The 10611-nt window shown below is 43.1% G+C and overlaps 1 protein-coding gene across 5 annotated transcripts in view; it reads left to right on the plus strand.

Annotated features, from left to right (window-relative positions):
• Nucleotides 1-10611, plus strand: part of cars2 (cysteinyl-tRNA synthetase 2, mitochondrial) — a 43574-nt gene that overhangs the window by 26530 nt on the left and 6433 nt on the right. For 4 of the 5 annotated variants that reach the window (XM_078402188.1, XM_078402186.1, XM_078402187.1 and 1 more), the window contains 6 exons: nucleotides 163-230; nucleotides 2565-2631; nucleotides 2722-2860; nucleotides 3867-3990; nucleotides 5707-5805; nucleotides 10083-10340. In XM_078402188.1, the coding sequence (XP_078258314.1) occupies nucleotides 163-230; nucleotides 2565-2631; nucleotides 2722-2860; nucleotides 3867-3990; nucleotides 5707-5805; nucleotides 10083-10340 (755 nt within the window). Of the gene's footprint in view, nucleotides 1-162; nucleotides 231-2564; nucleotides 2632-2721; nucleotides 2861-3866; nucleotides 3991-5706; nucleotides 5806-10082; nucleotides 10341-10611 lie in introns of those variants that run through there. The other variant, XM_078402190.1, reaches the window with a different exon arrangement.

Genomic DNA, 10611 nt, shown 5'->3' on the forward strand with positions numbered 1-10611 from the left:
ATCCTTTCCCATCCCTTGGCTTTCAAGGAAAAAAGAATGTAGCATTGCAGTTGTCATCACATTATTCTGCCCATGATCATTTTCACTTGCTTTGATTTCAATTATAAAATAAAGTGAAATAAAGTATTTCAAAATAAAGTGTGCATACTGCTTTTGTTTCAGGACATTTACATTTAAAGGGAAGTGAACAAAAGATGTCAAAATCATTGAAAAATTACATCACAATTAAGGTAACTATGCTCAATACCCTATTCCCTTACTTTGTTCCTTATTGAAAAAAAAAAAAAAAAGATTTCCAATGAAGACTGCAAAGTTGGCATAGAAACATAGAAAAATAGGCGCAGTAGGCCCTTCGAGCCAGCACCGCCATTCAATATAATCATGGCTGATCATCTAAAATCAGTACCCCGTTCCTGCAGTTTACCGAAAAACCATTTCCTGACTAATGTGGATTCCCTTCAGTTCCTCCCACTAGATCCTCGGTCCCCTAGTATTTCTGGGAGATTGTTAGTGTCATCCTTAGTGAAGACAGAACCAAAGTACTTGTTTAACTGTTCTATTGAAACTGTTCATAAATGGGTGCTGTCTGTACGTAGTTCGCACGTTCTCCCTGTCATCGCATGGGTTTTCTCCAGGTGCTCTGGTTTCCTCCCACATTTCTGGTTCCCATGTTTGTAAGTTAATTAGCTTCTGTAAATTGTCCCTCATCTGTAGGACAGACAGTACTAGTGTATGGATGATCATTGCCGTCTCAGTGGGCCGAAGGGCCTGTTTCAACACTGTATCTCTAAAGTAAACTAAACTAAACGAAACACAGGTATGTATAAATAGAGGGCATTGTTTTGAAGTAAGAGATTTAGAGGGGAATTAAGGGAGAATTTTTTTTCACTCAGAGATCAGAAACTCAGTGCCTGAGGATGGAGTGCTGGGAAATAGTGCAGAAAGGTACAATGGCTGACATGGATATATTTGTACAATTGACCTACCTCATAAGGTCATAAGTGATAGGAGCAGAATTAGGCCATTCGGCCCATAATGTCTACTCCGCCATTCAATCATGGCTGATCTCTCTCCCTCCTCACCCCATTCTCCTGACTTATCCGCATAACCCCTGATACCTGTACTAATCAAGAATCTATCTATCTGCCTTAAAAATATCTATTGACTTGGTCTCAATAGCCTTCTATGGCAAAGAATTCCACAAATTCACCCACTAGTGGAAACATCCACTCTTTCCAAGCCTTTCACTCTGCAGTAAGTTTCAATGAAGTCCCCCCCTCATCCATCTGAACTCCAGTGAGTACAGGCCCAGTGCCGTCAAATGCTCAGCATATGTTAACCCACTCATTCCTGGGATCATTCTTGTAAACCTCTGGACCCTCTCCAGCACATCCTTCAAATATGGTGCCCAAAACTGCTCACAATACTCCAAATGCAGCCTGTCCAGAACCTTATAGAGCATTACATCCCTGTTTTAGTATTCAAGCCCTCTTGAAATAAATGCTATTTTGCAGTTGCATTTCTTCTGTGATATATGATCTTAAACAGATAGCCTGTTTCTTCAAAGCCACCTTGAAGCTGTAGCTACAAATTCTTGTTACACAACTATCAAATCACTGAGTTAGGTGAATATACGGTAATGATAGATGAGAGAACTGTTTGAAAAAGTTGTACTTTACCCATTTCTCCACAGTGGGAGCCCCTCTACATTTGAGTATGACCATTCACATTACTCTCTCCTGAAATAAACGGCTCCCTCTGGAATTGCACATGCTGGAAATTATACATGCTGAAATATGATTTCCCCATTTCGCAAAAGCTAGGAATTCAATCCTAAATCGTGGTTTGTTTGAAAATTTGGTGGTAGCATAATTTGAAATTTGCAATTGCTTATGGTTTCAAGGTAACCACTATAATGCAAGTTATCTCTTTTAATTCAATATATATTTGTGCCAAGATAACCTTGTTCAACTGCCTGGTGAGAAAATATCCTGAGTGAATATCCAAAATATGTCCCTGGAGGCTTTGTGCTTGGGATCATGCCATAGTTTTATAGGTCTCCAGGTATCTATCCAAGGTTTTGTTATGCTGGGCACCCCAGAACAGTCGTCATGCAAACCCTACATTTAGGACACATTCTAAAACAAGGGGCAGGTAGGCAAACCCATTGCAACCTGAAAGACACAGCGGTCTAAAGGAATTGGAAAGGCGTATTGGGTCAGTTGAAGGGTCATGTCTCTCATCACCAGCTGATTGGAAGCAGTCTGTTACCCACCGTTTAAGCACATCAAACATTAGGACATCACTTGCCTTGTCCTGCCCCCAACTCTTTAAACTTTCTCCCACCTGCTACACTCAGTCTGAAGAAGGGTCCTGTTCTGAAATGTCACCTATCCATGTTCTCCAGAGATGCTACCAGACCCGCTGTTACTCCAGCACTTTATGTCTTTTATTGTAAACCAGCATCTGCAGTTCCTTGTGTCTGAATTGCACAGTTGCTTTGGCTGTGTTGTGGCCTTAATGCCCCAAATGTTAATGTTCCATTTCTTCTGATCGTTTACCAGGATCTCTTGGAAAAATTCACCGCAGATCAGTTCCGAATGTTTTGCCTTCTGTCAAAATACAGATCAGGTCTGACCTTCATAGCTTTAAAAGTTTGAATAAAGTTGTTGATGTGCAATGGTTGAACCTTGCTGAATCTGTGTTGCTTTTGAATTGTAGCAATGGAATTCAGTGATGCCAGCATGATACAAGCCGGAAACGTTCTCAACTCCATTTCTAATTTTATTCATGATGCCTCTGCTTATATGAGTGGACAATTGAAATACCCATCGGTTGATGAAACGTTGTTATGGGAAAGGTATATGTGAAAGAAATTACATTTAAACTAAGCTTTCCTTGGACACAGCACGTTCTAAAGCACATCACGCCAGTAAACTTTTCATAAAGTGTAAAAATTGTTGACAACAAGGGGAAATAAAATGGTTATTTTTTTATCCACAAATAACAAAGTGATAATGATCAGATCACATTGAATGCAGGATAATATTGTCCAGAACTCTCCTGCTGTTCAAATGGCCCGATGGGATCTCTTCCGTTGAAGTTAGACACAAGATGCTGGAGGAACTCAGCGGAACAGGCAGAATCTCTGGATAGAAGGAATGGGTGACGTTTCGGGTCGAGACCCTTCTTCCATTGACGTTGGTTTAATGTCTCGTCTAAAAGAAATGCATGAGTACGCAGGACTGCCACAGTGTTGCTCACCACCCCACTGACAACACAGCACACCTTCTGTATTGACCCATTGACAATGCACCATTCAGTCAGTACCTCCTGTATAATAGAGCTGTCCCTCCAACCGTGCAGCACCGCCTCACTGCCATCACAGTTCCTTGGTCTAGATTTTGCGCTCAAATTTTGAAGTGGGACTGAATCTACATCTTTTGACTCAGAGGTGAAAGTACCATCCATTCAATCATTTTTCTCTCCAGCACTGACATTGTGATCTCTTCAGCACATCTACTAAGTTTAAGGTTGTAGGCGTGATAACTGGCGATGGGGTGAAGGGAGGCGATTATGTGATCGGGTGCTCGCAGTTGGGGAGCATGGCCTCAGAGTGCCTTTATATTCCTATTTCAATCAACATAATGCCACTGTCCAAGGCTTTCCAAAATCCTTGCTGGGAATTGCGGACCACACAATTATCTGTGTGGTTTCATTCCATAGCAGCACCAGGTGCTGTCATTAATAATCTTTTCATTTTTTATGGTGCCTTTGATGTCATATTTCAATGATATATTGATTTTTCTTGCACTCCGTTTAAAGGTTAAATTGCATGTTCTTTGCTTTCTTTGTTTTACATCCAGGTTAAATGCAACCAAAGACGCTGTAAAGGCTGCCTTCGCTGATGATTTTGACACTCCAGGGGCCACTAATTCAATTATAAATCTTATTCACCATGGCAACAGACAGCTTCAAACAGTTACCAAGGTAACCCATTAGGATTTTGTGCATTGGAAGTGCATTATTCAGAGTAATGCCATGATGAGTGTATTATATTTTATGAAAGCATTATTGTTTGTTGAGATGAGGCCGAGGCTTGTACTGTGATGGTGTCAGAACTCCCCTGGGATGTGCCAGAGATGAGATACATGTGTTAAGTTTCTTTATGTACCCTAACCCAAAACTAGCTAATTATTTTTTCAGAATTAAAACCTATTTTGTGCAAAATGTGATTTGACTAAGGAATGCTGCAATCCGCAGACATTCTCTGCAGAAATATTTATTGAGGGGCAAATACCAGATGGGGAATTGGGGAAGAGCTCCTGCACTCCCCTTTGAAGGAGTATCATGGAATCTTTCACATCTGCCCGAGAGGGTGGACAGCCTCTGTTTAACACCTCTTCTAGAAGCCACCATGTCTGACACCTTGGACTTGCCCCTTTGTCAGTGCCACATTCTCTAAGCCCTACTCCTCCAAAACTGCAGCACTCTCCCAGTACTGACTGCCCAAGTATAAAAAAGGCACAAAGAGCTAGAGTAACTCAGCGGGTCAGGCAGCATCTCTGGAGAACATGGATAGGTGATGTCTCGGGTCGGGACCCTTCTTCCGTAAATCATTCTCCAGAGATGCTGCCTGACCTGCTGAGTTACTCCAGCACTGTCTTTTTTTGTAAATCAGCATCTGCAGTTCCTTGTTTATACAGTATAGTACTGTTTTCAGTTTAGTCTGTGACATGTACCAAGGTACAGTGAAAAGCTATTGTCACATGCTAACCAGTCAGCAGAAAGTCAAGACATGATTACAGTCGAGTCGTCTACAGTGTAACATCACACATGATAAAGGGAATAACGTTTAGTACAAGATAAAGTCCAGTAAAGTCCAATTAAAGATAGTCTTGAGTGTCTTCAATGAGGTAGATAGTAGCTCAGGGCTGCTCTCTAGTTGTTGGTAGGATGCTTTCTGCTTGGTCTGTGCATTCTGCACATTCTCCCAGATAATGCTTTATCCCGTGTGTGCCAAGCTCAATCATTGTAAAAAATCATGTAGAGCTTCTGTGGTAATGTACTGTGCTCTTAGATAAAGTGGAGAAAGCGCATTCAGGATTCCATTGAACCACAAATCTATGCTTTGGAAGCACACACAAATCCAGAAACAAGTGCTATGTTGATTAGGACATCTTTCTCTGTCTCTCAAAAAATGGTGGTTCTTCCCTAGCCCCTGGAGGTGAGGTAGAAGACCGGCCACGATCGTGATGAATGGCAGTGCAGATTATAAAATCTGAATGGCCGCCTACTGCTCATGTTCTGACTATGTTTAAGTAGTTGAGGGTTTGTCAAATGAGTGAATACGCATACTGAGCATGTTCACTTTAGAGTTTAGAAGAATGAGCATGGTCGCATTTAAAATAACAAAGTTCATATGTGATTTAACACTGCAGTCTCAAAATAAAGGGCCATCATTCAGGATTGAGGTGATGAGACCTTTCTACACCCAAAGGCTAGAAAATCTTTGAAATTCACTTTGCAAGAAATCCAGGACAGATTGATAAACTTCTGGATATTAAGAGTGTCAAGGAAAATGAGAGCAGGGAAATGGTGCGAAGGTTAAAGTTCAGCTGTGATCTTATTGACTGGCAGAGCAGGTACCATGCGGTGACAATATTTCTTATTGTCTTATAACAATCAGCCTTTTATTTATGCCAGGAGGGAGATTACCCGAGGAGCCCGGCTGTGTTTGGGGCAATAATTGCATACATTGAACGATTCCTGGATGCTGTTGGTATTTCTCTTGATCATGGTAAGGTGAGTAAAGTTGGTTTCCATTTTTTAAGGGTTGATTTAGTCTTTGCACATTGTCAATTATGGTGAAAGTTAACAAAGATAATACCTTTCAAGGCCTATGCATTAAGAAGGATAGACTGCCAGTCTATCTTGCCAGGATAGACTGCCAGTCTATCTTGTGCTGCAACAGTGAGGTTGTGTGGGCCTTTTTACAGCTGCTATATTCTGCTGCTTGATGCGGGAAGGGGTGGCTGATGGAGTCCCCGTCTGCATTTGCTATTTTTAATCCTGATGTGCAGTTTCAGTACTCTCTGGCATTGACTGGATGGGTGAATGAACTACTGTTAACTAGTGCGGCTTGTTAGACTGTGGATCCACAGGAGATAGATGACGGAAGGACTAGTGATGCACAGAGTGCTGCAAGACGCTTTTTTACATTAGGACCACGTGGATCTTGGGACATTCCCAATGCAGAAAATGGTGCTGAAAACCTGTCTTTTGGAACAGTGCTATTAAACCACATGGGTTTAGGCGACATTTCTTGGTAATCTATGGTGATACATAATTCACCTAGGCTGGATTTTGATTAGGGTGTATTGCATTCTCCCCACTACCCCTTTGAAAGGCTGGTTCCCTGGAACAGTCCTGTGACAGAGCAGCAATCCCCCTGGGCTGTCATTGCAGGTAGCACTCCCTCTGGGCCGATCCGCCCAGTCAGCCCTTAAAGGTGTGACACTGGCTGCACTAAAGGACACAAAGTGCTGAAGTAACTCAGGGGGTCAGGCAGCATCTCTAGAGAACATGGATAAGTGACATTTCACGTCAGGACCCTTCTTCAGACTGCCTGCATCCTGCTTTTATTATTTACATTTTTTTTAAACTAAATATGTGAGGCACTTATAGCCTGAGCAGTTATTCCCAACCACAATTACTTGATTTTTTTTAAACGTTTAACATTGTTGATAATTTTTAAAAGTACACTTGAGGCAAGGGGCTGAAAGATCTTTAGAGTAAGTTCTCCGTTTAGAGCATGTAGGTGAAAGGGCAGTGACTGGTGGAGGAGTGATTCAATTTGGAAATGAGCAAGACACACAATTGGAGGAGCATGGGTCTCATTACAACTAGAGGAGGTCAAGGACACGATGAGAAGATGGCCCTTGATAGGCTTGAAACTGAGGCGTTGCTTAACCACGACCAGTGTGCAGGAATCCAGGAGTCGTGTAGGTCAGTGAATGCAGGAGTGCAGGAGCAGTGTAGGTCAGTGAGTCCAGGAGCAGTGCAGATCAGCAAGTCAGTCGGCCAGGTGTCGTGTAGGTCAGTGAGTCTAGGAGTAGTGTAGGTTGCTGAGTGCAGGAGTAGTGTAGGTCAGTGAGTGCAGGAGTAGTGTAGGTCAGTGAGTCCAGGAGTAGTGTAGGTCAGTGAGTCCAGGAGTAGTGTAGGTCAGTGAGTGCAGGAGTAGTATAGGTCAGTGAGTCTAGGAGTAGTATAGGTCAGTGAGTGCAGGAGTAGTGTAGGTCCATGAGTCCAGGAGCAGTGTAGATCAGTGAGTCAGGAGTCTAGGAGTAATATAGGTTGGCGAGACCAGGAGCAGGGTATGTCAGAGTCAGGAGTCCAGGAGTAGTGTAGGTTGGTGAATCCAGGAGCAGTGTAGGTTGGTGAGTCAGGAGTCTAGGAGTAATGTAGGTTGGTGAGACCAGGAGCAGTGTATGTCAGAGTCATGAGTCCAGGAGTAGTGTAGGTTGGTGAATCCAGGAGCAGTGTAGGCTGGTGAGTCCAGGAGCAGTGTAGGTCGGTGAGTCCAGGAGCAGAGTAGATCAATGAGTCAGGAGTCTAGGAGTAGTGTAGGTTGGTGAGTCCAGGAGTAGTGTAGGTCAGTGAGTCCAAGAGTAGTGTAGGTCAGTGAGTCCAGGAATCCAATAGTGTAGGTCAGTGAGACCAGGAGCAATGGATGAACTGAATGTAATGGAAAATGAAAATGGGGAACCCGGCTTGACTTGTAGAGGAATAGATAAACTGTTAGGTAGAATTGTGGATGTCAGCAGCAAATGAGTGAAGATAGAGGCATTGTTACTGAGTTGGAAATATGCAGTACTTAATGAAGATGTGGAAACGTAGTCTGAATCTGAGTGGAGGCCAGTTCTCTGAATGCATTCAAGAGAGAGCTGGATAAAGCTCTTAAGGATAGCGGAGTCAGGGAGTATGGGGAGAAGGCAGGAACGGGTACTGATTGAGAATGATCAGCCATGATCACATTGAATGGCGGTGCTGGCTCGAAGGGCCGAATGGCCTCCTCCTGCACCTATTGTCTATTGTCTATTGAATCTCCTGCCTGATTGGTGCATCACAGGAAGGTTGTCAACAATCTGGTTTGGCTTCAGAGAGTCGGCAGTGCGTGCAATGCATTTAATGGCTGGTGAAATTAGTTTGTGGTTAGTTGAAGTAATGAGCTTTAGTCTCCCTATATTTGGTTGGTAGAAATGAAATCCTTATACAGGATGTTAATTCTGCACTGAAGGTCACTGATAACAACAGAGGTACACTATTGAGAGTCTGAAGAAGGGTCTCGACCTGAAACGTCACCCATTCCTTCTCTCTTGAGATGCTGCCTGACCTGCTGAGTTACTCCAGCATTTTGCGAATAAATACCTTCGATTTGTACCAGCATCTGCAGTTATTTTCTTACACTATTGAGAGAACGCTTTTAATGTAAGCTGGCAATTTTCCCAGAGAAAACTGCCTCAGATTGGGTAATTAAGAAGGTATTCACAGGAGGCTTGATCTTCAAGGTGTTGTTTTTCATGTTTATTGTAGAAAGTTAGTTTTATTTTTAATCTTGTATGAAAGAAAATGTAAGCAAAGATTTGATGAAAAGAAAGTTTTGAAGAGGATGTGTTTTAGAGATGACCTTTACTACAGTCAACATTTAAAGCTTTGATTTACTGCAGTGAATGGAGTACATCATTGGGACCAGTAGTAAGTGCAATGAAGTATGACATTAGAATGTGATGAGTCTGGAACAACAATTATAATTCAGTGATATCATGTATTTAATTTTTTTTGCAGCACAATGGATGTGGAAAAACTCAGCTATTCTGATAATATACTTGGTCCCCCATCCTTGGCGCCATCTTTCCCTTATTTTCAGTCATATATTTTGCTTGCTTCTATGCACATTTTCCCCTGTGTTTTTTCCTTTGCACTCACCTTCCTTTTTGTGTTTCCTGCTCACCTATGTTAGTCTGGCCCGCTATATGCAGAATTAGATTTAGCTCAGGGCTAACGGAATCAAAGGATATGGGGAAAAAGCAGGAACGGGGTACTGGTTTTGGATGATCAGCCATGATCATATTGAATGGCGGTGCTGGCGCGAAGGGCTGAATGGCCTACCCCTGCACCTATTTTCTATGTTTCTATTCCACTGCTGCTTTGCCTTTCAATGTTTGTGTGCTTCTGGTACTCTTTTTCTTGTACATAAGAAAGCCACAAGTATGTGTATTCTGACAGAGTGCAGTAGCTTATTGTGAGAGCTTGCCACTTTCTGGTTCGGAAAGTTCAGGGGTGAGAGAGTGGAAGTGTGGTGTTTAATTGATAACCTTTCAATGGAAATGCACATCCTCACAGGATGACTCCAGTTTAACAATGGAAATTGCGGAGGTGTAGAGGCTATTCAGAAAACGGCAAAAGCCGGAAATCTCCAGGACCGGACAATGTTTCCCCCTCTACCCTCAAGCTCTGTGCCGAACAACTGGCACCGATCCACACAGACAATTTCAGCCAATCCCTGCAAACCTGCACTGTCCCTGCCTGTTTCAAGGTCTCCACTATTGTCCCTGTACCCAAAAAGACAAGGATCACTGGTCTTAATGACTACAGGCCTGTTGCACTTACCTCTGTAGTCATGAAGACCGTTGAAAGACTTGTGCTGGCCCAGCTGAAAAACATCACAAACCCCCTGCTGGACCCCCTGCAGTTTGCATATAGGGCCAATCGATCGGTGGACAACACAGTCAACCTAGACCTGCACTTCATCCTCCAGCACCTAGACCACAAGGGGACCCATGCCAGGATTTTGCTCTGCTTTTAACACCATTGTGCCAGAGCTACTACACTACAAACTATCCCAGCTGACTGTGCCTGAACCCCTCAGAAAAAAAAATAAAAGGACACAAATATTAGTATTGCTGTGAAACCTGGTTAAAGAGTTTGTTGTGTTGTGACCAGAGATTCATTAAGCACATGAGGATTATATAGAACATCTTCACTCTGCTATTTTGCTCAGTTGTCTCCTTGTTTTCCAGCTGCCGATCGCAGACACTTCTTCAGCTGTTCTTTACAACGTTGCTGAACAACTGGTGGGTTTTCGCCAGGAGGTCAGGAACTACGCTCTGGCAGTGAACGATCAGGAGTTGGGCTCTGGTGAAGGCAGAGAGCTGAGCAAGGAAGAGGAACAGCAACAGAGGGAGCGCAGGAGACAGCTGATGATCGAGCGCCAGCCTCTCCTGAGAGCGTGTGACTCACTGCGGAAGGACCTTGATGCTATTGGAATAAATATCAAGGTAAGCGAGAGGAGTGGTGACAGCAGGGGGTTACTGGAATGGGGAAGGCACTGTAACTTCCCTGATTCACGTTAACCATGAATACACAGACCGAAACCAGAATTAAAAAACATTTCCTAAACCTAGAGAAGACAATATGATGAAATATGTATTCCATAGAAAAGCCTCATACACCAGAAGATAGACACTAAATGCTGGAGTAACTCAGCGGGACAGGCAGCTTCTCTGGAGAGAAGGAATGGGTGATGTTTCAGGTCGAGACCCTTCACCA

This window comes from Rhinoraja longicauda, chromosome 7 (assembly GCF_053455715.1).
Source record: "Rhinoraja longicauda isolate Sanriku21f chromosome 7, sRhiLon1.1, whole genome shotgun sequence".
Taxonomy (NCBI): Eukaryota; Metazoa; Chordata; class Chondrichthyes; order Rajiformes; family Arhynchobatidae; genus Rhinoraja; species Rhinoraja longicauda.